General features: G+C 38.0%; 1 protein-coding gene across 1 annotated transcript; it reads left to right on the forward strand.

Annotated features, from left to right (window-relative positions):
• The first annotated feature begins 5,097 nt into the window (after nt 1–5,097).
• Nucleotides 5,098–24,410, forward strand: slc7a10a (solute carrier family 7 member 10a). Its single transcript, XM_081359018.1, has 11 exons — nt 5,098–5,329; nt 8,236–8,440; nt 8,776–8,927; nt 14,375–14,500; nt 16,859–17,012; nt 17,887–18,010; nt 18,112–18,215; nt 18,303–18,399; nt 21,093–21,242; nt 21,341–21,518; nt 21,610–24,410. Exons 1-11 carry the CDS (start codon nt 5,182–5,184, stop codon nt 21,705–21,707), a joined length of 1,536 nt encoding a protein of 511 aa, XP_081215144.1. The 5' UTR covers nt 5,098–5,181; the 3' UTR covers nt 21,708–24,410.
• The last annotated feature ends 874 nt before the right edge of the window (nt 24,411–25,284 follow it).

The following is a 25,284-nucleotide window of genomic DNA, read 5'->3' on the forward strand; positions in this document are numbered from 1 at the left end:
AACCTATAAGGCTAAATATAGTCGGGTAAACCTACTCGAGTAGTTACACGACCAAGTATGGTGACACAAAATAAAACGTGGCGCTTTTCTAAGCGGGTAAAAAGGATAACTATAATGTATGGCGGAATACACGTGCGCACAATCTTCCGCTGACTGGGATTTATAAGGGAATTTTGCGCAGGTTCTGGCGTACACACGGTTTTATAAGTCTGAATATTTTTTGGCGTAGTGGAGCATGGGGCACAACCTAACGCGGGGTTAAATGTAACACAGACCTTTAACATAGTTAGTCAGGGTCAAGCAGGTTGTGTTTCCACTCTTTTTCTCTCGCTGCCAGAAGACGGTCTCCTGCGGATTTGTGGAAAGTTTTGATAAGATTTCGTGAAGATAGTGGACAAAGTGTTTTGACACCATGCAAGTAAATTTTTTCATCATACGTTTTTTTTTAGTTTCTGAGTTGTGTGTGTACGTCGCCAAATCTAACTTTATATTTCCTTATTCACTGTCTTGTTGGCTAAAACATAGCACCCATTTTGAAACATCAGCAACTCCATAGCAACTGAAAGTTGTTTTTATACAGCGGGGTTAGTTGTAGCACAGTGTTACAACTAAGCCGCAAGTGTACAACGATAATGAAATGAAAACAGGGAGCCACACAACATTTCAGGTTTGAGTATTTATTTATATATTTATTTTGCCACATTTAACTTTGTTGGATTTTCACATGTTGGAATTTAAATGTCAAAGTATGATTTTTTTCACTTTTGTTAACTATGATTGATCACTTGTTTTTTATTAAAAAGCCTGTTTTTCATGCAATAAACCCTTTAAAATGTGATTTTGAACTCATTTTTATTATTATTACTGTTATTATTAATTATAATTATTTTGCATGCAGCTGCCACATAGGCTACAAATATAATCAACAAATTCAATAGCAATTACAATATTTGCTGATTTTATTTATTTATTTATTGCAAAACTGTGCAGCCCTTTCATATATCTCTATCCATGATATTGATCCATAATAGAAGGATGTTTGGATGAGGGATGGATGTATGGATATCTATCTATACAGATGTACAAACAATATTAAAGGAGAACTCCGGTCAATTTTAACATTGAGCTAATTTTTTTGTACATTTGGAGTGCTGTCAATACAGAGAACAACGACAAAAACCGGTGTTGCCTACACCGTGTTATTCTATTTTTAAAATTTGCACCCTGTTGACTTCAATGGGGCAAGTTTTAAACCTGCTTTTAGCTCTTAACATCCTTGATGTGTCATTACAAGTGCACAGAAAATGTGAGTGATTCCTTCAGAGTGAACACGAGTGAATCTGACTGCAGTAGATGTGAAAGATATTAATAAAAATGATGTTATTTAAGCCAGCGCAAATACCTGTGTTTACATCCTGTTTTCGGTTGAAGTCCAAAGTATTGAAGTCAACAGGGTGCAAATTTTAAAAATAGAATAACTCGGTGTAGGCAACACCGATTTTTGTCGTTGTTGTCTGTATTGACAGCACTCCAAATGTACAAAAAAATGAGCTCAATGTTAAAATTGACCGGAGTTCTCCTTTAAACACAGATAAAATAGTACTGAATTATGTGTGTTACACACAAGTGTTACAACTAACCCATATGTCTGTTACAATTAACCCCGCATATGGGGTAAGTTGTAAGATTTGCACTTCTGTCACTTTCAGTGCAACTGTACGAAAATGGTAGGTCATTTGTAGCAGAGATGTGTATGTTGCTTGAGTAAAAAAAAAAAAAAAAAAAGATTAATCTAACTTAATTACTTTTTTAATAATTGAGCCAAAACCAAAATGTGTTAGGTTGTGCCCCGCGCTCCCCTACGCCATTTTTGTCTTTCGGGCACACGTACACTTTTAGTAAGGATCCTGCACAAAGTTTTATAAATGAGACCCCAGGTATCACATCAGTACAACACAATTTCTGTCAAACACTTTTGTATATGCTTTTTAACTTTCATGTGTTCAAGTTTAACCATAAAAACAAAAGAAAAAGAATAGAAGAATGCTTGATAAAACACTGAATAGGCATAAGATTTTGCAGCTTTGAAATGTCGTTGTTCATGCTGTTCTTAAAACCAATCTGGGTCATCAAAATAGTGATAATTGGGACAGCCATGCCTGGCTCATGACTAAAAAATGGCCTCAACACAGATGTTCACCATGCCCATGAACTTTAACTGCCTACATTCTCCATTTCTCATGGAATAAGATTCATTACATGCCTGAATAAGATGAACATCTTTATTTAATGCTGCTGCTGGTAGTTTCAACCTGGAAGATTTATTGTTGTTGCTGTCATGTGTGTATCACGTGGAACATTCCACAAACAAAGTCTAGCTTCAGGCCTGCTGAGAGATGTGCTTTTCTTTCCATCCCATTCCACTAGATGGAGCAAAAGGTGTACAAAAGACCCAAGAATCATGGAGGAAACGGCACTCTCCAGTAAAAATGACTAAAATGTTAATTTGCAGTAAAATGTTAACCTATGATAATGCAAAGCATAACAAAGAAAATATGACAATTTTTTTGCTCAAAAATAAGCAGCCAAAAAGTGTTTGTGAGTGAGAGTGACTATCTGTCAACTTATTGTAAAGGAGGCCGGACTACTTTTAGAGAGAGGAGTTCCTCCTCTGAGCCTGAATGACTTTTACAACAACAGGTTTCCGCTCATTTCTCTCCTCTATTCGGCTAGGCACAAAGCTGAGTGCGAGGCAGTGCTTTTCCTGCTCTGAATGGGCTGAGAGTGAGAAATGTCATGTTAAACTGACCTTAGATCAGTGGAAACAGAGAAGCGCTCATGGCTGGTGCAGAGTTTAGTTGCTATGCAGCCATAGACCTCACCCCAAGAACTTTAGTTGCTCACTGGACAAATTATGTTTTGTGATCCATAATGGCAGACCATTCGAGGCAGTGACATGATCGGAGTAAAATTTCAATAATTTATTTTTGTCTGTTAAAAATTTGTTTGGGTTTGTGAGAATGGGGGATAAAGGGGATTGGCATAGAAAGTTGTGATTGTATAATAAATGTGTGTGTGCATGCGTGTCTGTGTGTATGGAAGTGAGCATGCATGGGTGAGAGTTTTTGTGTGTGAAAGACCACACCAGCTACATTGAACATTAGACAAAGTGATTGATGACAGAATCGTTGGGTCCACCAGTCTCCCAAACACAGATGCATTCTGTACTGGCAATCTAGACTATTAGAGTTCAGGAAGTGTCTCAACCATTAAACAGCCTGTGTATATTCACTCCAAACTGCCAAGAAGACTGTAGTGCGGATGGAAAAGCCCCCCCCCCCCATCCCATATAACCATATCTGGAGATAGAGCTATTCAGTTTAGACGCCTGATAAAATTTTCCATGACGGTGGAATAAAGGTTTCCACTCTGTATGTCCAAATAGTTGTTCCTCTACTGGTGATAGGATGAGATTTTTTACAGTTTTATAGTATATGATGTAATATATATTTGTACTATTATATAACATTTTTGTAAGATGTAGGCTATATATCACTATAGGCTCTATAGGTTTAATAAAGGAGAGAGAGCGAAGATCACTGTCCACACCAGACTGGGGCGGAGCTTCTGTCCTCACAGACTCTAATGATGAGTTGGTAATTCAGAATGAGAGCATCTTCACATGCTGTGATGTAGTTGTTTACAGGCTGACTACTCCTCTCCATCTACTCAGTGTCCTGTGTTTTCTTTTTCCTAATGTTCAACCAACATTCTCAGAAAAAAAGTTACGAAAGCTGTCACTGGGGCTGTACCTTTTCAAAAGGTACACTTTTGTCCCTTTTAGGTACTAATATGTACCATTAAGGTACCAATATGCACCCTTTAGGTACAAAAATGTACCTTTTAAAAAGGGCTGTACCTTTGTACCTACGGTGCATATTGGTACCTTAATGGTACCCAGTGGGCATATTGGTACCCAGTGACAGCTTTCGTACCTTTTTTTCTGAGAGTGAAGCATTAGTTTGCTTTATGGGCCTAAAAATGTCATTAAAATAACTATTAGTATTCACTCAATTTGTGGAATATTCAAAGTTTACAATCCAAAGAATTTGCTAAACAATGTCAACATTCAGTAAGTATTTGAAGAATCAACTTTCAGTAAACAAGTAGCGCAGTATGTACAGTACTACATGTTATCATATGACGAACATTGAGTACTCAGCATTATTTTCTTGATACCATCAATATACTAGCAAAATAAATTCAAGCGTATATAAGAGGTTAGTGTGAGAACAGTGCATTTCACTGTGCATAGTTTTTGCGCATGTTTGTGCAAACTCCACATTTGAGACATTGTTAACAAGCTTTCATCTTTGTTCTCTGTTCACAGTCTGTGATGTCACAACCCAGATAGAGTTAAAAGCTCCATCTGAAGGGAATTACTGGTTGTTCGTGTGTCAATGTACAATGTACCCCCATAGCAGTCTGTATCACCTTACACAAGCAGTCACAAGAGGGCCACATCCACAATAAACGGAATCAGTTGGGATTTCTTCTGTTTTTCACTCGCTCACAAAGAAATGGTGTGATAGCAAAGGCTATAAGTGAGTGTTTGATGATGATGACTAATATACTATTATAAAAAGATCACACTGTTTAGTGAAGAGAATGAGAGGAGGGATGGAGTGAGTCAGTAAAAGGCCCACACAGAATAGAGTGCAAGAAACTCTGAAGCTGATTTTCACTGTCATGCACATAGTTCGACACATCCCACACCTGAAATAATAATGATGATTATACACTACCAGTCAAAAGTTTAGACACCAACTCATTTTTTAAAATGACAATTTTTCTTAATATATACAGCAACAAAAAAGTCCAAGACTGAAATTTCATTTCGTCATAACACAACAACTCGATCACTCGTAACACCCATAAAACCTCTCTTACCACATCAAACCTCCACAGACCGAGCAGAAAGAGTCAGCTAAAGTTTTTGCAATTTGCAACCTCGTGGCGCAGGTAAGCGCGTGCCAGGGCACAAGACAATTGTTAACCTGTTGAACTATATGGAGGCAGGCAGCGTGAGTTTTGCGCATGCGTGAGCGCCCTGAGTCCTGCATCAACGCTATATGAGACCAAGCGCGGATACAGATGCCGTTTTCTTGAACAGCCGCACAAATGGATGGAACCGAAACGAACCGGAGAAACTGCGCGAAAACGGAGCAACAGAAGATGTTAGACTCCGGTGGAAACCAAAGTGGATCTAAGGATAGAGTGACTCTTAAAAAAGAAATTGGTCTCTTGAGCGCGTGCGCCATAATTATAGGTGAGATGTTTCCTCATTTTAACGCGCCAACGCGTGCGCTTTAACCAGCTTGAACTTTTTTAACAGCTTGAATGTTTCTTTGTCTGTCATTTTATCACTGCCTGCTTCTCTGTAATCTATTCATCTTAATCTTCAGTCCTCACTCTTTCATATCCTTTCGCTTTAATGATATCTTCTCTCCTAAATGTCGAGTAAAGTATTAAAAAGCTACATCTCAATCATGTCCAAACTTATATCGTCACGGAGTACGGCTGTCTTAATTTGTTAGGACAACAGTCTGCGTGAAGTCAAGCAGCATTGCATGATTTCCGCGGAGAAGACGTCTCGTGCCATGCCGCTACTTACAGTAGTCTCCATCACACTATGTTCATCAGAGCGCAGATTGCATCATTGAGGAAGAGAATCAGGCTGAAACTCAACTCCGCGCTTACGTGGCTGCTGCAACCCACTACACTGGGTCCTTCACATGTGCTGAACAAACCCACCACATAAGAGTCCATTGCTATATGATGTGTAGTGGAATGTATATAATTAAAATAGGTAGACTTTAGAAAGTGTATCATTTGTGTGCTGGACACATCCATCTAATGAATAATCCTCCGTGCGTATACATAAATACAGAGCAGCACAAGCTATTGTGGTCACACTTTAGTTTAGGGTCCAATTCTCACTATTAACTAACTATTAACTATGACGTTTGCCTCAATAAACAATGAATTACTGCTTATTAATAGTTTGTAACGTAGTTGTTAAGTTTAGGTATTGTGTAGGATTAAGGGATGTGGAATATGGTAATGCGGAATAAGGCTTTAATATGTGCTTTACAAGAATTGATAAACATCCAATAATATGCATGCTAATAAGCAGCAATAGTGAGAATTGGACCCTTAACTAAAGTGTTTCCGCTATTGTGTTACTCAGATGAAGGTCATCTAATGGAAGCCTTTGATAAGATTGACACTATGCCTTTATATTTTGTTATTGTAATTTGTAATGTGTCAGTGAAATTTGGCTATCCTCCGCTGTATCAGCCTATAGTATATAGGAGACTTATTGTCACATTTTTTCCTCCAGTGAAGATTTCTCAGGCTCAGTCCTTTTAAGATACAAATGTTTATTTGATACTGTAATACTACTGAACACAGAAAGAACTGTGTATCTGTCTGCCTGCAGTAAACCTAACAGATTATTTTGTTAGACGTGAAATACTGAAACATGATGTGGCCTTATTTTAGTCTCACATGTGCAAGAGTTTAGATGTACTATGTGGAGATTTTCTCAGGTTTATATATAACTGCTGAAACATATGACTAGTCTCTCTTCTTTATAGAGATTTTTTTTTAACAAGAAGCAATGATAGGAAGTTAAGTTTAAGATACAATTAATGTTAACTGCTCGTCATGGCCGTGACCTTTACCCCAAAATGTATGGCTGTATAAGATTAAGTGAAAGTGGTTCAGTGTTTTGAGCTTGGTGTCCCAGTGGAACATCAGCATATAGGTGCAGCTGTAGATTTCAGTTATGTTTATGGTTTAGTGGCTTTATGGTTAGTAAGCCAATTTTGTTCACAGCCCTTCACCATTTTAAATGTTTGACATAAAGTACCTTTAAGAAGAGTATAGGATTGCAGATTACTCAAAGGATTTCATAGTCAAAATAACTGCTGTATTTTAACTGGTGACTTATTTACCTCCTGAACATGGGAAAGTTTTCCTTTGCTAGAATGTGCTCCTGATATTACTCAAGGTCAATGACAAATTTTATCAGTTACTTCACAACTCTTTGTGAGTACATGCAGTACTCAAGTTTATTTCTTTTTAATACTTTAAATAATATGGACACAATGTAACCTCATTTATCGCCATCATAACTTAAAGTCTGGGCTTGTGGTTGACCGTTTGTCAATAGCTGATGTAACCAATGGCCGATTTCTTGATGATATAAACTACAATTTAATAACAGCAAATGACATGAAACACTTTTCATTTACACAAGTTTTAAAACAGAAATGCTTTAATATCCATTGATAACGTTGTTGGTAAATTCTGGAACTAATACAAGGGGGAGTTCATACTTCTTCTGTTGTATAACTTTTGTTATGTTGTGAGTTGTATGACCAGTCAAAGTCAAGTGACCCTGTGAACTTCATTCAGGAACTTTGAATCTAATTTGATTGAGTGTTTTTGAGATGTGCTGGGTCTCATCATCTTTAATGCCTTATCTTCTGTACAGGTCCGAGGCGCTGGGAGCAAACATTCACATCCACTCAATACTACCAAATTCTATTATTGTGAGCACTCGCAGACAAAGAGAGAACCCAAAGGATTGCATAATACTTCAGCCCATAACTGTAGCTGAGCCATGTATAATTGAAAGTCTTTTGTTTAAGATTCCTGAGGCATAATCATTCAGGCACTGCACATGAGTGGTTTTACAAAGATATATATGCAATGAGGCAGAACATTTACCTTTTACTGAATACTGGACTCTCATCTCGATTTCGCAACTGATGTTGGCTCTAACATTGTTGATCTTATTTATCATGTCCATTTGCTTGGAACGTGCAGCAGCGTTTTGACAGCTGCAAGGACACATTGTCTTTGCACCGGGAAAAAAAACAAAGATTTTCATTTAAACCAAAAAATACCTGCTTAACCAAAATATTTTTGCTTAACTTATTTACAATGCACCCATGCATTCAGTACAATTAAACTGTTTCAAATGCTCTAATCTGTACAACTTTGCAAAAAACAGCTTTTGTATGTCTATATTTATTTCTAATACAGAATATCAAGCAAGCATTATTTGGTGAAGACCTCATGATTCAGTCCAAATAGTTTATTTTAGATTATATGAACAATATATGAAGACTAAACAACCCATTGCGGTTTCTTTTGTTTCCTCAGGCAACATCATTGGCTCAGGGATCTTCATCTCTCCAAAGGGTGTTCTAGATCATGCTGGCAGTGTGGGGTTTTCACTCATCGTGTGGGTTCTCGGAGGAGGAATCTGTGCCCTAGGATCTCTTTGCTATGCCGAGCTGGGCGTCACCATCCCCAAATCAGGTGGAGACTACTCATACGTGACAGAGATCTTCGGGGGCCTGGTGGGGTAGGTCTATTTTTGAATGTTAGTCTCAGCATTCATATAGTTCAAACAGAGAACGCACTAACAGCACTAACAATGCCAAGGTCATAGGTTTGATTGCCAGGAAATGCATGAACAGATCCAATATGTTGCTTTGGATGAAAGTGGCTTCCAAATGCATAAATATCAATATGGACGTCTCAGTTTGTGTGTGTGAAGCACACAGGGGAACTTCTCCTCAGGGAAATTCACATGTGTTTACTTGCTTGCTCAGTTACAACACTATCACTGCTCAGAATTCTGTGTTTGTTGTAAATTGGTGATGATAAAGATGGCCATTTGTTTACGTGTTTTTACAGGTTCTTGTTGCTTTGGAGCGCAGTGTTGATCATGTACCCAACAACTCTGGCTGTGATTGCGCTCACCTTCTCCAACTATGTGCTACAGCCTGCCTTCCCAAACTGCCTGCCTCCATACATCGCCACCCGCGTCCTCTCAACCGCCTGCGTCTGTGAGTACAGCACACCCCATTAGTAATGAGGTTTTATATGACATTCTCAGGTCAGCTCTGATTTAGTGCTGCTGTCATGTGAGTGCCTACCTTTCACCAAGCTGATTGCTCACAAAAAAACCCCCACAATCATCATGTTATCAGGCCATTTCAAGTGTGATTTTGATGTGACAAAGCGGTGATATCGAAGTGACTGAGTTATTTACTTACTTTTTAATTAGTCTTCCCATTAAACACCATAATTTTGTTCATTCAAACCAATTTTTGTATGCACACAAAAACAAGAGGCAGGATTTATGGCACAAACCAATCATATCCAATCATAACCAATATCCAGTCATGGCCCGATGGAGGCATTGCCTCCTCTCACGTGACTTCCCTTCATTCATTCTCAATTACTACCCATCAAACCCACTGCACGCTTTAGGGGGTCTGTTAAAACTCAATGGGCTCAGGGGAGGCAAGAGAAACACGGATTCCCTGTACCTTTACCTGCTGGTGTCGCTGTTGGACAGAGTTACTTTAGGAAAATTAGTGATTTATATACTATGTAATGTCACATAATATTTGCGTTGTTTTCTTTTTGTAATATAGATTATTTTCTCATTCATTTTTTTGAGGAGGCACTGACTATTAATTCTGACTACTAATAGATTCCGTCATGATGAATCTAGAGCCGCTGTTTTGTCTATCATTCAGTATTTTTCTCTTTCTCAATCGCCTTCTCTCCCTTGTGTCTATACCACTTTACAGTGCTTTAATCCTGGTTCTTAGTTCTTAACCCTGGTGGGTGCATGGCAGGATATTTTTGGAGCTGGTGGAGATGAACCAATCAAATGTACAGTATGTCTATGCATGCGTGTGTGTATGTGTTTGTTTCCAAAGAGCCCCGTGACTCGGCTGGTTTGGACCTGTCAGATCTGGACAGGGGCTCTCAGGGAGAAGTACTGGGGGTGTGTCAATGTGAGGGCAGTGGTCCTAATGACAGTGCTGGCTGAGTTGAGCCATCCATCCCTATTTTTGGCAGCAGAATCCAGAATTTGTCCTGAAGAACAGCCAACAAAAGCTTTGAGTCAGTCATACTCTAGAGAGCAGGGTGACAAGGGCCAAATGCTCTATTTAAGGAAGACACCTCATCTATGTGCCCTATCAAAGGATGCTAGAACTGCATCCCAAATCACTGTGCTCTCCTCCGATTAGGCCAATATTCAAGGAACGTATTTGTTTGGGTCCAGATCACAGGGTGGGGTTGGTATTGATGTCGTGGTATAAGGGCACCTGACCCTCACTCTGTGTGGCGTCAGACTCCGTAATGGTGCCAGGCTTTGAGCCGGCGGAACATGTGGGCGTGTCTTCTGTATTGTGTATTGTTTGGGGACCTTGCGGTTGTCCTGGCTACCCCAATGCTCTTTGATGGAGAAGAGCATGGAGGCGGGATTTTGTGAATGGCGCTAAAACTCCGCTTAAACCTGACAAATGAAGAGTGAATTATGATTTTTTAATAAGCTGTTTGGAGTGTGTGAGTCATGCTCAGGGTGGGCACAGTTGTAACGCATTCCCTCCCATCATCTGTCATTAACCTTTAGACCAAGCAAATAACCTAAACTGCGACATCCAAAGACCTCAGGGGAACATCTGAGGTCTTTACGCTGGTCTTTATTTTTCACACATATTATACACACAGTTCTCACACAAATGCCAACAAAACATGTCCCTTGCACTGTGAAAAATGCATTGGATGCACAAATTTGACCTGCTTGTCGCGTGTTCATGAACCTCCGTTGGGTCTTTCAGTGGTGTGGATTGAAGTAAGGTTGGACAAAATTCAGAGTTAAAGAACTGGCTCCCTTTCAGTCCATGAGATGGAATTTGAATTGAATTGGCCACGCCCATAGGAAGTTTGTTGTGAGTAAAATGACAGGAAGAGGAATATACTGGATTGCAACTTAAAGAAATTTAACTGTAAGACAAAGGTTATGTGGCAAAACAATAACGTTTTCTTTTATGTTATTTGTAACATAATCTTTAAAAGATTAGTCTTATTTCTCAAAACTAAGTTTAGAGAAATAAGCAATTAACACACACAACTAACCCTAACCCAGCCATTAAAACAGATTTAATTTGTAATAGACAGCACCACAAAACGTTACACCATCTGTAATAAGATAACTTAAAAATATTAGAATATAAATAAATTAATATAAATGTATAAAAATTATATGACAATATATAAATAACTGATATCAAAATAAATATTGACAAACATTTGTAAATTGTTATTTCACCATGGTCCATAAAATGAATGATATTTTAATTGAAAATAATGCTATATATACTGTATATCAAATACACTTTCTGTGGTAATAAAACATTGATTACTAATGTCTACTGTATCTTTAATTGCCCCATATGTTGTGTGTTTGATTACAGTTCTACATCCTGTCTACTGCCGCAATTCTAATTTAATTCAAAAAAGGGTTTGGCTTCAAGCTGTCTGTATCTGTGTTGATTCACTGAAGTGTATATTTTTAGTGGTAAACTGATGCATGAACCCCTGTTTATGTGTGAGTGAATGTTCTTAGTTGTACTGTGTGAGAATTTGTCTATATTGTGGCATGTGTTACATTTGCCCTCCCCTTCTGAATGTTCTGAATGAATGTCACAAGCTCTGTCTGCTGAAGTCAGATTACAAACACACACACACACACACACACACACACACACACACACACACACACACCCCCCCACACACACACACACACACACACACACACTCTGCTGGACTGGACACACAAATCTTTGCTGAGAGTCTTAATCTGCATGATACAATACAGCATAAAATAACTTGATCTCAAATTTGACGTCAAAGAAAATATGTGTCACCTTGCTTTTTCACAACTGTGTGTGACAGGTTATTTATTGTACTAATGGTTTGTACTTTTTTATAGGTTTATGAGTGTGTTGGAAGCTTCTCTCTTGTGTAAAAAAAAAAAAGGCCACACACTCCAGAGATTGAAAGAGATCTGTTCATGTGACTCAACTAACTCTTGTTTCTCAGATTTATGTCTTCTGATGAAAGACAGCATGTCTCTGAACAGCCATATCATTTGAAAAATATTAATTTATAAATGCATAAATCCTGTCAAATAAAAGTAAAGAAACAATACCAGTCAAAATAACATCAAGATTAAGCAAAACAAAAGGACGTACGGTATATAAATTACGCAGTGACAAAAATATTAAATTGTGTTTTAGTGTCTTCAAAGTAGCCAACCTTTTGCCTATAATTACAATTCTGCACAGTCTCTCAACCTGGTATCCACATGGGTTGCATTTTCAAACAATCTTGAAGAGGTTTTATTTATCAAATGTATTTATTAATGTCTTTCTTTAAAAAAAAATATTTTTTTAAAAAGCCTGCAATCTATAATACTGAGGAAACGTGAAAAATACAGTACTCAATTTAGGCCTTGGCCACAGAGAGTTGTAGCATTTTTGTGTATTTAGTGCATCTTTTGTTGGCTTTATTGGTCAATTAGCTGCAGAGGGATGTCCCTCTCAGGAGTTTGGAGTGAGTGGTTGTATTTTGGCAGATTTAAAGGCTGTTGGCACTTAATTAGAATTCTCCTCTCATTAGCTTTGTGTTCATTTAACTTTATTTGGCCACTCTTAGTCACTCCTGCGCTGTGATACAAAACAGAAGGAGCTGGAGTCAGATCCATTAAAACCAAACAAGAGCAAACAAATCCATGGCAAACACTGTAACTGTTGTGAACCTATATTATAAAATGCTTAATTGCACACGTGTCCACAACACATTCATATTCATTAATATTAATAATTTATGTTAAAGGGATAGTTCACTCAAAAATGAATATTATATCATGTACTCACCATTGCCTTTCTGTCGTTCTAAGCCTGTATGACTTTATTCTGTGAAAGATAAAACATGAAGAAAGAATGTCATTAGTAAGTACATGATGACGAAAAAAAAAATTGAGTGAACTAAGTTTTTTAATTTGAACATGTTTATTGTTATTGTTATAATTTTAAGGTGCCTAAGAGCACATAATACCTATGAAAATATTGCAGTGACTCTCAAGGTGGTGTCAGGGCATGGAGGTTCACAGGTGGTGTGTATTGAGCTCAGGATTACATGCGTGGATGAAGTTGAGCAGGTTAGCTGTTAGTTTGCAGGCTGTGAGCTGCTCTTGTCGACCGCTTACTCTGGCCAAAAATTCAGCTGGCGTCTGGGCCGTTTTGTTGTGGGGCATCGGAAGCTGTTTGTCTAGGGGGGTCTGACAGATGCCCTGCATGTGTTTTCGTGTGTGGGCGGGTAATTCCGGCCATTGATGGATGAGTGGGGGTAACCCGTCTCCCCTTTGCCCAGTGTCTCCCTCGGCATGCCTGGGTATACCGTGCCGTCAAGCCCTGGAGACGGACTTCTGTGTACCGGATCTACACCGGACCTGTTACACAATGCAGCTGAACACAGAAGCCACTAACCTCAACACAGATGTACAGACAAGCAGTGGCCTATAATTCTACTTCTGTTTGTGAATGTATAGTTTTTTAACCTGTCAGCTTTAGGCTGTGTTGCATTGATGCCCCTTGATAAACTACTCTTTTTTTTGTTTGTTTCTAAAGAACTCCCAATTGTGATGCATAAAGATAGATACCAAATACATCTACATGGTAGATGAGGTAACAGTCTTACCCCCCATTGCCCACAACAGCATTTGAAGGCCTGACATTCCAAGTTTCTCTAAATTTAATTTCCATAAGGGATTCCATAAGTATTAATGAATTTACTTTACTTGTATAGTCGTTTGTGATGTACTGGAAAAGGAATAAAGATTTGAAAAAATATTTTTACTCACAATTTCTACCTACATCATATATGCAGGTATTCCAAGTCTGTGGGAACCCTGGTTCTTATAAAATAAGAAATCTTTAGTTTTTTAGTTGTTTTAGCAGATTTCAATGCTTATTTTTTTCTTTTAAAAGTCATTAAGTTATCTTGAGGCTCCCTTGGAAATTTGCTAAGTGGGCCCTGGCCCCTTGGTTTAGAACCACTTAGCCATGAATGGGTCAGTGTTTTGCCTGCAGCAGTAAAATAAGTTACATCTGATCTTTATTTCCCCTCATTAAGCTAATAAAAATGGACCATGTGACCAGATAGTGCTGCTCTGCCAACAAACCCACACTGCTTCCATTACTGAATCTGATTTGTCCTTATGACACTTATGATGGAGTTTTTCTCATGAAACAGCTCTTTGACAAGACATCCAAAAAGTGTGATAGTTGTTCTTAATATGTAATGGTCTTTATTTATAAATTCCTTTTATGGATATTGCTAATGTTTTTCATAATATTTAAAGGAAATTATTCTCGTGAGTTTTGAATATGGGAATGAATAACTGTGTGTTCACTGTGCGTGTTTACAGTGTTCCTGACTTGGGTGAACTGCTCCAGTGTGCGCTGGGGGACACGAATCCAGGATGTTTTCACTGTGGGGAAGCTGCTGGCCCTTGTTCTCATCATTGTAGTGGGAATGGTCCAGATTGCCAAAGGTGTGTGTGTGTATGACTGTCAGGACAATTTACACGTATGTTCTTGCCAGCTGTCGTCTTTCATGAAACATGCTATTCTCTCTCAAAAAAGAGGGTTTTTGTGCTGTAAAAAATCAATTCCCTTAGTTTCAGTTGTTAGGTCAAAATGTTGTACAGATAAGCATTGTAACACTTTACTGAACAGTAACAGGTTTTTGCTATAGTGTGTAAACCACTAAAGCAGAGAATGAAGTTAAGAGATTAAAGGGATAGTTCACTTTGAAATTAAATTTTGGAATGTTTTAGCTTACCTCAAGGGCATCCAAGATGTAGGTGTCTTTTTTTCCGCAGTATTTTGATATTTTTAGGTCAAACCGTTCTTGTCTGTCAGTCATTTAATGCAGGTCTATGGTCACCACCTCAAAGAGCATGCACAGAGTCCAAATTAAACAATTCCCCATCGTAAGTACACATTGATGGCCTAAGACACGACACAAGCAGTTTGTGTGAGAAAACAAACAGTATTTACATCGTTTTTACTTTTTACCTCTACGCAACCACATCCAAGTGATCTGAGGGCGCGCGCGCTTCCTGGTGTGTGGCGTGTGCGTGCGTTCTGGCTTAGTCTGTGCAAGCGCCGGAAAGTGTACAAGAGGTAAAAACGATATAAATACTGTTCGTTTTCTCACACAAACCGCTCGTTTCGTGTCTTAGACCATCAATGTGTACTTACGATGGGGAATTGTTTTAATTTGGACTCTGTGCATGCTCTTTGAGACAGTGACCACAGACCTGCATTATATGACTGACAGACAAGAACGGTTTGACCTAAAAATATCAAAATTGAAACTACTGCGGAAACAAAGACACCTACATCTTGGATGCCCTTGAGGTAAGCTTAAACATACCAAAATTTAATTTCAAAGTGAACTATCCCTTTAAATGAGAGAAATAACGAGTAGGCAAAGGAGAGAAAGGAAAAGAGTATAACTCACACATCTGATACTAATTCCCACAGTTAAATGCCATGAATCATCAAGCACTCCCATCACATGAATGCCAGCTGCTATCAGCCCTAACCTGTTATCTAATCAAATGAATAAAAAGCAAAAGAATGACTTTGCGTGGGTCCAGTCCACTGAAATAAAATAAACAGGTAAAAAAAAATAAACAGGTAAAAAATGGGTTGTTTAAAAAATGAGAGGAAATCATCTAAAACTTTATTATTTACTCACTCTCATGTTTTTTCTTCTGTGGATTTTTGGGAGGAACTACTTATTTAATTCCAATTTTTTTCAATAGTGACATCTAGTGGTAGGTCTTGTATTGTGAGTTACTTTTAAGATACTTTCTTATTCAAAGTGATTTACAATACATTTATTACAGGTATAGCCCCCTCAAAGAATCCTGCGGTTTTGTGCCTTGCTCAATTGCACAATGATGGGTTGGTTCATAAATCACCCCTACTAAAACTTGAACCAGTGAAATTTAAGGCTGGAATACACTACACGACTTTTAAAATCTGAACAGATTTTAAAACAACAACACTAGGCATCATACACGTTCAGACTTTGTAAATGGTTACAGAATAAAAAATCATACACTAAACGACTGAGGATCACACACACTACCAGACAACTCTCCAGAAGCAAATCAGGGAAAAAATCTGGCCAAAATGTAATTTATAAATAACTCACTATCACAACCTCTATTTTACAATAATTTAATAAGTAAGTTGAATCAGAGAATGTTAGGATATTTCTTTAAAGTAAAGCAGTACAGTATAGAGCTGACTCTTTTAGTTTAGGCAGTTCAAAATAAACTAAGCTAAGACTGTAGCATATAATTGTGACACTAATGAAAAATTTAAGCCTCCATTGCAGAAATGTTTTAACAATGTGAACTGTCTTTTACACAACTGAGTAATAGTACAATAAAGCAGCAGGTTATGGCTTTGAATCGTTATGGGCAGACTTTTGTATTTATATTTTTATTTAGTGTGCCTGTCTGGAGGCATTCCCTGAACTGACAAGAGAGAGAATTGAGTAAATGAGAGAACTGAGTAGTGCAGTTTCACTCTTGATTGACAGTAGAGAGAAAGGCTTTTTGGAGGCTCTGCCTATGTAGTGGAATAATGAAATCAAACTGATGGCATTAGAGTGTCAGGATGAATGTGAAGATTGATCCCAAGAGCATGTGAACAAATACAGTGTTTTATGAATTAAACAAAACAAAGAGCTCAAGATCTGACATTTGGTGAGTATTCCTGTAGCCCAAACAGTAGAGCATAGCATAGCTATAGAGACACTGACTGAGGTTTGCATACAAATCCTGTATGAATTAAACAGATATTTTCTTTATATATGTCTCTCTCTCTAGGACACTATGAAGCATTGGAGCCTCAGGCAGCTTTTAAGTTCATAAAAGATCCGTCAGTGGGGCAGATTGCTCTGGCTTTCCTGCAGGCCTCATTTGCATACAGTGGATGGAACTTCCTGAACTACGTCACTGAAGAGGTGGTTGAGCCTCGCAAGTGAGTCTTTATTAGTCTTTACCGTGTCAAAATCAGGGTCGGGGCATCCCCAATGTGTCTTCGGGGGCCTCGCGGGGAGATGTACATGGTTTAAGTGCAGTTACTGCTGAGTAAATATTCTTTGTTCTCCATTAACAAAATGCAATCAGAACAATGGCTGCACAGCATAACACTCAAACAGGCACATGTACATAGACCTCCTTTAACACACAAACCACATGATGGTAAGCCCAAGTAATTCTATGTAAAAAAAAAAAAGCTTTCAATAACCAAGTAACAAATAACTGATAAATAATTTCAATCAACAAGTGACAATAAATACAGCAACAGTATAAATAGAAGCAGCAAACGGTGAAACAAGCAAGCATCCATAATCTGCATAATTTATTCATGTCGCGTAGCATCGAGTACCGTATTCCAAACCCTCGTCAAAAGTGCTCAAGTTGTTGGAAATGCACAAACCAGGTCACAGAAAGGATTACTTTGCGGCTATTTGAGATGCTGTCTGTGTTTCAAGCACGTTTGGATGGCAGAAACAGCACTTCTGTTGCCAAAGGCTTGTCACATTTTCTCAAGAATAATCTGGGCTACAAACTAAAAGATTGTCAAGTGTCAACAAAAAGAAGCAAAAACATAGCAAAAATAATTAAATAACCAAATTAATTAGCCAAAAAATGATGAATCCATTGATAATAAGCCTATTAAAATTATTTATTGTTCTTTATTTTCACAGATTTTTTACATATATTCACTTTTGCACATACAGTAGTTCTGCCTCACTTTTTGTGTACACATAAATCTTACAGAAAATGAGCCCAGCTCTCATACAGCGTATTTTGTATGGTATTTTATGGTTTCTGGTGTATCTGTCTAGGAATCTTCCACGTGCGATCTACATCTCCATCCCTCTGGTGACGCTCGTCTATACTCTCACCAACATTGCGTACTTCACCTCCATGTCCCCTCAAGAGCTACTAGATTCGAACGCTGTTGCTGTGGTGAGTTTCTCTGACCTCTTCTGCCTTATTCTGTGAAAACAACATACTATCTATCAGGTGCTTTGATAAATCGGTATCTGTTCTTGTGTGTTGTGTTGCAGACATTTGGTGAGAAGCTGCTGGGAATCTTCTCCTGGGTGATGCCCATCTCTGTAGCTCTTTCCACCTTTGGGGGGATTAACGGATACTTGTTTACCTCTTCTAGGTAAAGTAACAAAAGCACTGTCACACTGGCTTAACACAGCAACCCTGAAACCAGAGCATTTACCGCTTCATTGCACATCCTCCACAGGTTGTGTTTCTCAGGCGCCAGAGAGGGTCACCTGCCCTACCTGTTGGCTATGATCCACCTTAAGAGCTGCACACCAATCCCTGCCCTGCTTGTTTGTGTAAGAGAGAAAGAGCTATTCACACACAGCACATGCAACATAACACTGCTTTCAGTCTGCATGCATAATTTGGTTTATCCAATTCACAGGGTTCCCACGGGTCCTTGAAATCCTTGAAAGTTTGTGAATCTGAAAAAAAAAAAATTCAAGGCCCTGGAAAGTTTTTGAAAATAAACATACATAGATACAGGTCCTTGAAAGTGCTTGAATTTATTTTGTGCGAGATGTTTTCTGGAAAAAAATCCCATATTATTCCCTCAAGTCCGCTAATGTGTTATTTCGCCAACACTTTGTGGCCTATGCATACTAGCTTGCTTGATTTACGTTAGTTACGCGCATTTACACGTTACCTTAAGTGTTTCCCGTTAAGTGTTTTCGCACCAAACCAAAGAGTATAGAAGCCCAAGAGGCGAAACTCAATAGAACGCTCCATAGCAACAGTTGCCCCCATGACGTGACGGCGCGGCCGCCATTATGGACTGAAAACTGAAGGAAAACGCCGAAAAATAATGGAGTCAATGGCACTGAAAAACTTAACATAACAAAAACTTAACATAACTTAATTTTTTCTGGCCGTCATATCTCAATATGAAAACAATTTAAAATACATTAATGAGGATGACCGACGTTAAATGACGTTAAATGACAGAAAATATACGTCTATGTGTTGGTTATGCATGGCCTAATTACCCTTAGGAAAATAGTATTTTGGGACAAAATGTTACTATAGAAGTACTATAAGACTACTATAGAAATACTATAGCGGCTCTAGGATATTATAGAGGTATTACAGAACATAACATACTTCTGTGATTTTCTGTAATACCTCTATAATATTTTAAAGCCGCTACAGTATTTATATAGTAGTCTTATCGTACTTCTGTAGTATGTCCCAAATTACTATAGTATTCCTATAAGATTACTATAATATTTTGTCCCAAAATACTATAAGATTCCTATAGTACTTTTTAGTAAGGGTATGTCCCCACCGAATCGGCTTCATTAGCCTACCACTTACGGTTTGCAAAGATAAAATTATAAAATTACTGCAAAACTTTAATCTATCAATATTTATGTTCTATTATGCATTTTCCTAGTTATATGACTAACAGAAATTCATGAAATAATATAGGCTATAGGCAGACACACAGTAATAAGATATAAGTAATAAGATGTTTATTCAAATGTTGATTTTGAAATTAGTGAACATCACCATATATATGATTTGGAAAAATAAATAAATAAATAACATTATAAATGAACATTTCTAAAGACAGTTAATATTTTACATAGAATATCAAAAATATTAACAACTTGTTTTTTCAACATCTTCAGTGAAAGTGCACACAGTGAACGTTTCAATGGGAAGAACAAAAACAATCTGTGAATGTCCTATTACAGGCGGAAAGGTACAAAAAAGATGTGCAATCTAGCAAGTGCACACATGAACTATAAACACCTATTAAAATGGATTTTGCCATTGACTGGCGCTAACGATTTCAGCAGCTTTCAGTCCATAATGGCGGACGCGCCTCCGCCGCGCCATCTACAGACTGTTACCCATAACACAACAGAGTTTCGCCTCTTGGGCTTCTATACTCTTTGACCAAACTAAAACGATGGTACCTCAACGTTTCGTGCAAAAGTTAATATCAGATAATTTTAGAATACTGTATAGGATGTACCGAATATTCTTCAGTTTTATGCAAATCAGAAATACAACAAATAGAATATCTGATCTCTGTCATATGGCCAAAAATCAATGCAAAAAAAAGAAGCTTTTTGCATAGTTGTGTTTGACACATAAAAAACTGTAACAATGTATCTTACAAGGTAACATGGTGTAACCTTGCTCTCACTTGAAATGTGTCTCCACATTAAGTCCTTGAATTTGAGGATATTGGACCTGGAAAGTTCTTGAAATGTCTTTGAATTTGAAACCAAGGTGTGGGAACCCTGAATTCAGGTCTAAATGGGGTCCAGAATGTTTTGTGAACAGATCACTCAAACCACATTGAGAGGTAATCGAAAACTCATGTAATCACATTGGATTTTTTATAAACACTCGCTAATCTGTCCTGATGCATTCTGGACAGAAGCGAAGGGCCTGTCAATCAACCACTGCACTAAAAAAGGGTGCAAACTTGGTTTCACTTAAAATTCAAATCCCTTAAATTAATCGAAACATTGGAAAAGACTGAACTTAACGGATTTGCTTGACATCAACATTAAATGACACAGATCAAGTGAAGGTCAGTTAAAACTGCAGTTGGACTCCCCAACCAGGGGAGGTCTAGTAAACTTCCAAGGGGGTCACTGGATGACTTCAATTTATGTATTGTATTAAAACTGAATCTAACTTAATTAAAATGCAAAAAATCTAAATCCAAGCTGAGATTCATATTTTTCCCCTCAATAACTAGATAATTAGAATCTTGAACATTCTAGAAGCACATTCTCTGAATCATTGTTAATTAATTTAATAAATAAACATTCCCAATTCATGTTTATTAAAAAGTTTGAGACAACAAGCAGTGCTGTCATTATTAAAACATAAAATGCCGGAAGAAATGTCTTACACGGAGCCAATACACGGAGCCTTCAAGTCAAAAAGGTTAAGAATCGCTGTATTAGATGGATCTTATACCAGGTGCAAACAGGGCTTAAGTGTCTTTCTCTCTTGTTCTCCATAGTGTACGGCGACCATAGTGATCCTGTGTATCGGGGACACTCATAACTTGATAAACTACGTGTCTTTTATAAACTACCTCTCATATGGAGTCACTATAGCTGGGCTGCTGTACTACAGATGGAAGAAACCCAAACTATTCAGACCCATCAAGGTACTTAAGTTGCCACCTACAGACCTCATCAGGAAGATGGATTGACATGTCAGTGTTTTAGGTTAATCACCTCCCTCTTCTTCTCTCCCTTTGTGCAGGTAAACTTGTTGGTCCCCTGCAGCTATCTAGTGTTCTGGGCGGTGTTGCTGGGCTTCAGTCTGTACTCGGAGCCTGTGGTGTGTGGTATGGGGCTGGTCATCATGCTCACTGGAGTCCCCATCTACTTCATTGGAGTGCAGTGGAAGAACAAACCATACTGGGTTTACAGTGCCGTGGGTGAGTAAGACCAGCCAAAACTTCTTTGCATTGTTTTGTTAACACTACAACGAAAAACCGTCTGACATCTGCAAATGTGCATGTGTTTCAGAGAAAGTCACCTATCTGGGACAGAAGTTGTGTTATGTGGTCTTCCCCCAGGAAGATCCTTTTGAAACACAGCCTCTAACAGAAAAATCTGAGCTGTGAGAGTCAGCACAGGACTTCTTGCACTCCTGTTTGGAATAGCAAAGACCTGTTTTCCATCCGTTATTGAGTGTTTTATTTGTCTGATGCTGTATGTGAGGAGATGCTCCCCAGAAGCTCCTCTGAGACTCAGCCATCACAGCAGAAGAAACAGAAGTTTTATGTTTTCTCGCTCAGACATCACATTTCTTAGTTGAAACAGTTCTCGCCCTCGCATATTTGTCCGGACATCACCTTGTAATTGAACGCATCCTCCTCCTGTCCTGTCGGAGGTGAATTCCTATGTCGTCGTCATGTTTTCTCTGGGAGTTCTTCATTTTTTGAGAACTGTTGGTGTATTCTCATGTGCCTTACAGGATCTCTCTCTGTATTTGAGGTTTTATCTTTACTTTAAGTAGACTTTTTATTAGTAATCCCCTGTAAGTGAGTGAAGGGGACTTGTCGAAGCTTGTTTACCTCTTAACCCAGTCTTCTGAAATCTAAACTCCATCTGTAAGTCTGAACTTTCTAGAGGATTAGGCCTTGACCTCTAGTCCTCTTAATAATTACTTACTCCCTCAAGCACAAAAAACAAAACATCGTAATAATGTCTAGCTTCGCTCAACTGTCTATGCAAGAATAGTCTAGGCACTTTAATGTAGTTGCCTTTTTTAGCATATTGCACGCTAAATGTATTGCCATGCTTCCTGAATAAGCAACGATCTCCTGCCACTGTTTAACAGAGGCTCTACCCCAGCACTCATTAGCACTGCCAGTCTTTTAGCCTTATGCTGATGATAGGAACCATGCGATGTTCCAAGTTCATTCATCTTGAATAACGTTATTTACATAAAAGGTGCTTTACATTTGAAAAAACAGACACTTTCAACTGTTATCCAAAAGGAGATGTAGTCCTCCACCCATGAATGCCTTTAGATATTTTAGACATTTGTCTCTTTTGGGCACTAAACATAGACATTCTATTGAGCTATATTATGCAACAGTGATGATATCTATGTCCTCATTTGAAACTGACCACCGAACTGAAGTCTGTCAAACAGATTTTTGGATCTGAAGGAGTTGTTTTAGAAGTTTTTGCACTTGAGTGCCCTCTTCAGGTCAGATCTTTCCAGACACATGATCATACCCTGGATGAAGTGCTCGTCTCTTTCCATGTGTCCTGCTCAGTGATGTCTGCCAAGACTAGCAGTGTTCATGCTCTCACTGCCCACAGCAGCAAAGGCACAATGAAAAGCACAGTACAGTGAAATCTTAATGTAAATATTACAATTTCAAATACATCAGGGATTCATTGTGAGATCACATTCCTGACATTAGTAAAGTGTGAAACGTATGTATTAAGCATACATGTTTCATATTGTATGCACTATAGATATGTATGCTGAAATACTTGTTTTGTAAAAATGTTAAAAGGTGTTTAGCAATAACAATATTAGCACATTAAATTTAATTCTAAAAAAGGTTGCAAGTAGTAATTGTGTTACTCTGTGTGTGTATGAGTAAAGACACGCGGCCTCATTTCGAAGGTCGCATTTGTCGGTTACATGTCATTGAGGCTGCCTCGTTTCAGAGTTGAAGAATTTCAGCTGCCTCCATTATATTGCAAAGAAAGAAATTACAATAATTTATGCTGCACAAGTAATAACAGTCAGTTTTATGATTATTACTTTTCTGAAATCCATGACGTACGCGGCCGGCAAATGCGACCTCCGGAGGGCGCAGCATTGAGACACAACTTACAGTATATTACAGAAACATACAAACTCTAGAATCTGTTTAGTAACTATAGTGAAGGTTAGGATCTTAACTTCTGACAGGAAGTTTCTGTGATATGGCCCCTGGTCTATATATGCTAAAGGGCTAATTGTGTTCTTCAGGGAAGATTGTTTATGAATGACTCAATTCAGATTACACATAAATTAGTCGATATCCAATGGAGAAATGTGCGTTTAATGCAAGGTACAAGTAAACACAAAGTACTTTTCATCCATCCAGGAAATGAAATTCATCAAAACCAAAACATGTAGCCACCTTGACCATTACCACACATACACAACCAGTTTGGAAGGGGGAACAAATTTAAATGTTAAAAATATTTACAAAAGCCAAAAATAGACTGCAATGAAAAAAAGAAGAGAGAAGTCAGTCCAGGGCAGTGGTTCTCAAACACAGGCCCCAGTAAACTTCCAATGGGGCTGACTTAAAAATGTTTAAGTTAATTATATTAATATAACTTAATTAAAAGGCTTAACACACACACAAAATCAAAATAATAATTTTCCCTTTATACATGTTGATATTAAAGTTCAAAAAGTTCTTGAAACTTGTGGAAACACAAACTTAATTTTGATTAATTAAATATTTCAAGACTGCTAGTTTTTGTTATTAAAATAGGGGGTCTTCAAATGTTGTGTTAGACAATGGATGGTCTTTGAGTCAAAAAGTTTGAGAACCACTGGTCTATAGGTTTCAAGCTGCTGGCCGAATAACCCCAAAGACTGCTGATTGATCTCTTCCATTGAATTTTATGTGAATTATTCAGGACACTATTTAAAAAAAAGTCAAAGAAATAGTCACCGAAACTACACGGCAAGTGAAGTATTTTAGAAATACTTTTTTCAAGCCATTTAATTGAACCCAGAAAATGCACGACTTCTCTAATGGCACTGAATCTAAATGTTTCACATTGTAATAAAACAAACTGTATAAAATCTGTCAATCTCTGAAATGGCACATTCTTGAACCTCTGTGATCAGAGATCCTCCAGTCTGAGCATGGAGGATGGAGGAGATGTGTAAAATAACAGGCAGTCGGCCAGCAGAGAGAATGAGATGAAGGAACATACTGACCCTTCAAAGATGGGACCAGCTTTTTAGTTCGATTAGTTCTTATTTCCAAGCTTTGCCCAGGAGGACCAAGTGTGCTAAAGCAGCAAGTATGACTTACACAGTGTATGTGGCACTACATTTAAAAACAAGGACATACATTCATGGAAAAGGCAGCGACGTAATCTTACTGGCAAAAAAGTCCCTCTAGTGCTAAATGCATGAATGCAAATGAAATTGGAAAACAAAGACAATAACTGGTGTGAGCTCAAACACAAATGTGATATTGAGTCATTTTCCAATGACTCTGTGATATCCTGATGGCTTCAGAACTGCAGACTACATCTTAAAGTAATCCATGTTAACTGCTTCTCTCTCTCATTAACCATTATACAATCCCTGAGTTCTGCTTCCCTTAAGAAAAGACATTGTGTCATTTCTGGACCTTCCATTATATTACAAAACAAACCTTAAAAGATGATATATATTATCGCTAAATCAGCACAATGCTCCAGTAGTCTTGAGGGTATAAGATCTTACACTACCGTTCAAAAGTTTGGGGTCAGTATTACTTTTATTTAGCAAGGATGCATAAAAAACATTACTAATTACCGTTTTTACAGCAGCCTTGGTGAGCATAAAATACGTCTTTCAAAATCATTAAAAAAACCTCACTAACCACAAACTTTTGAACGGTAGTGTGTGTGTGTGTGTGTGTGTGTGTGTGTGTGTGTGTGTGTGTGTGTGTGTATATA

Source organism: Scardinius erythrophthalmus (assembly GCF_964197995.2).
Source record: "Scardinius erythrophthalmus genome assembly, chromosome: 2".
Classification (NCBI taxonomy): domain Eukaryota; kingdom Metazoa; phylum Chordata; class Actinopteri; order Cypriniformes; family Leuciscidae; genus Scardinius; species Scardinius erythrophthalmus.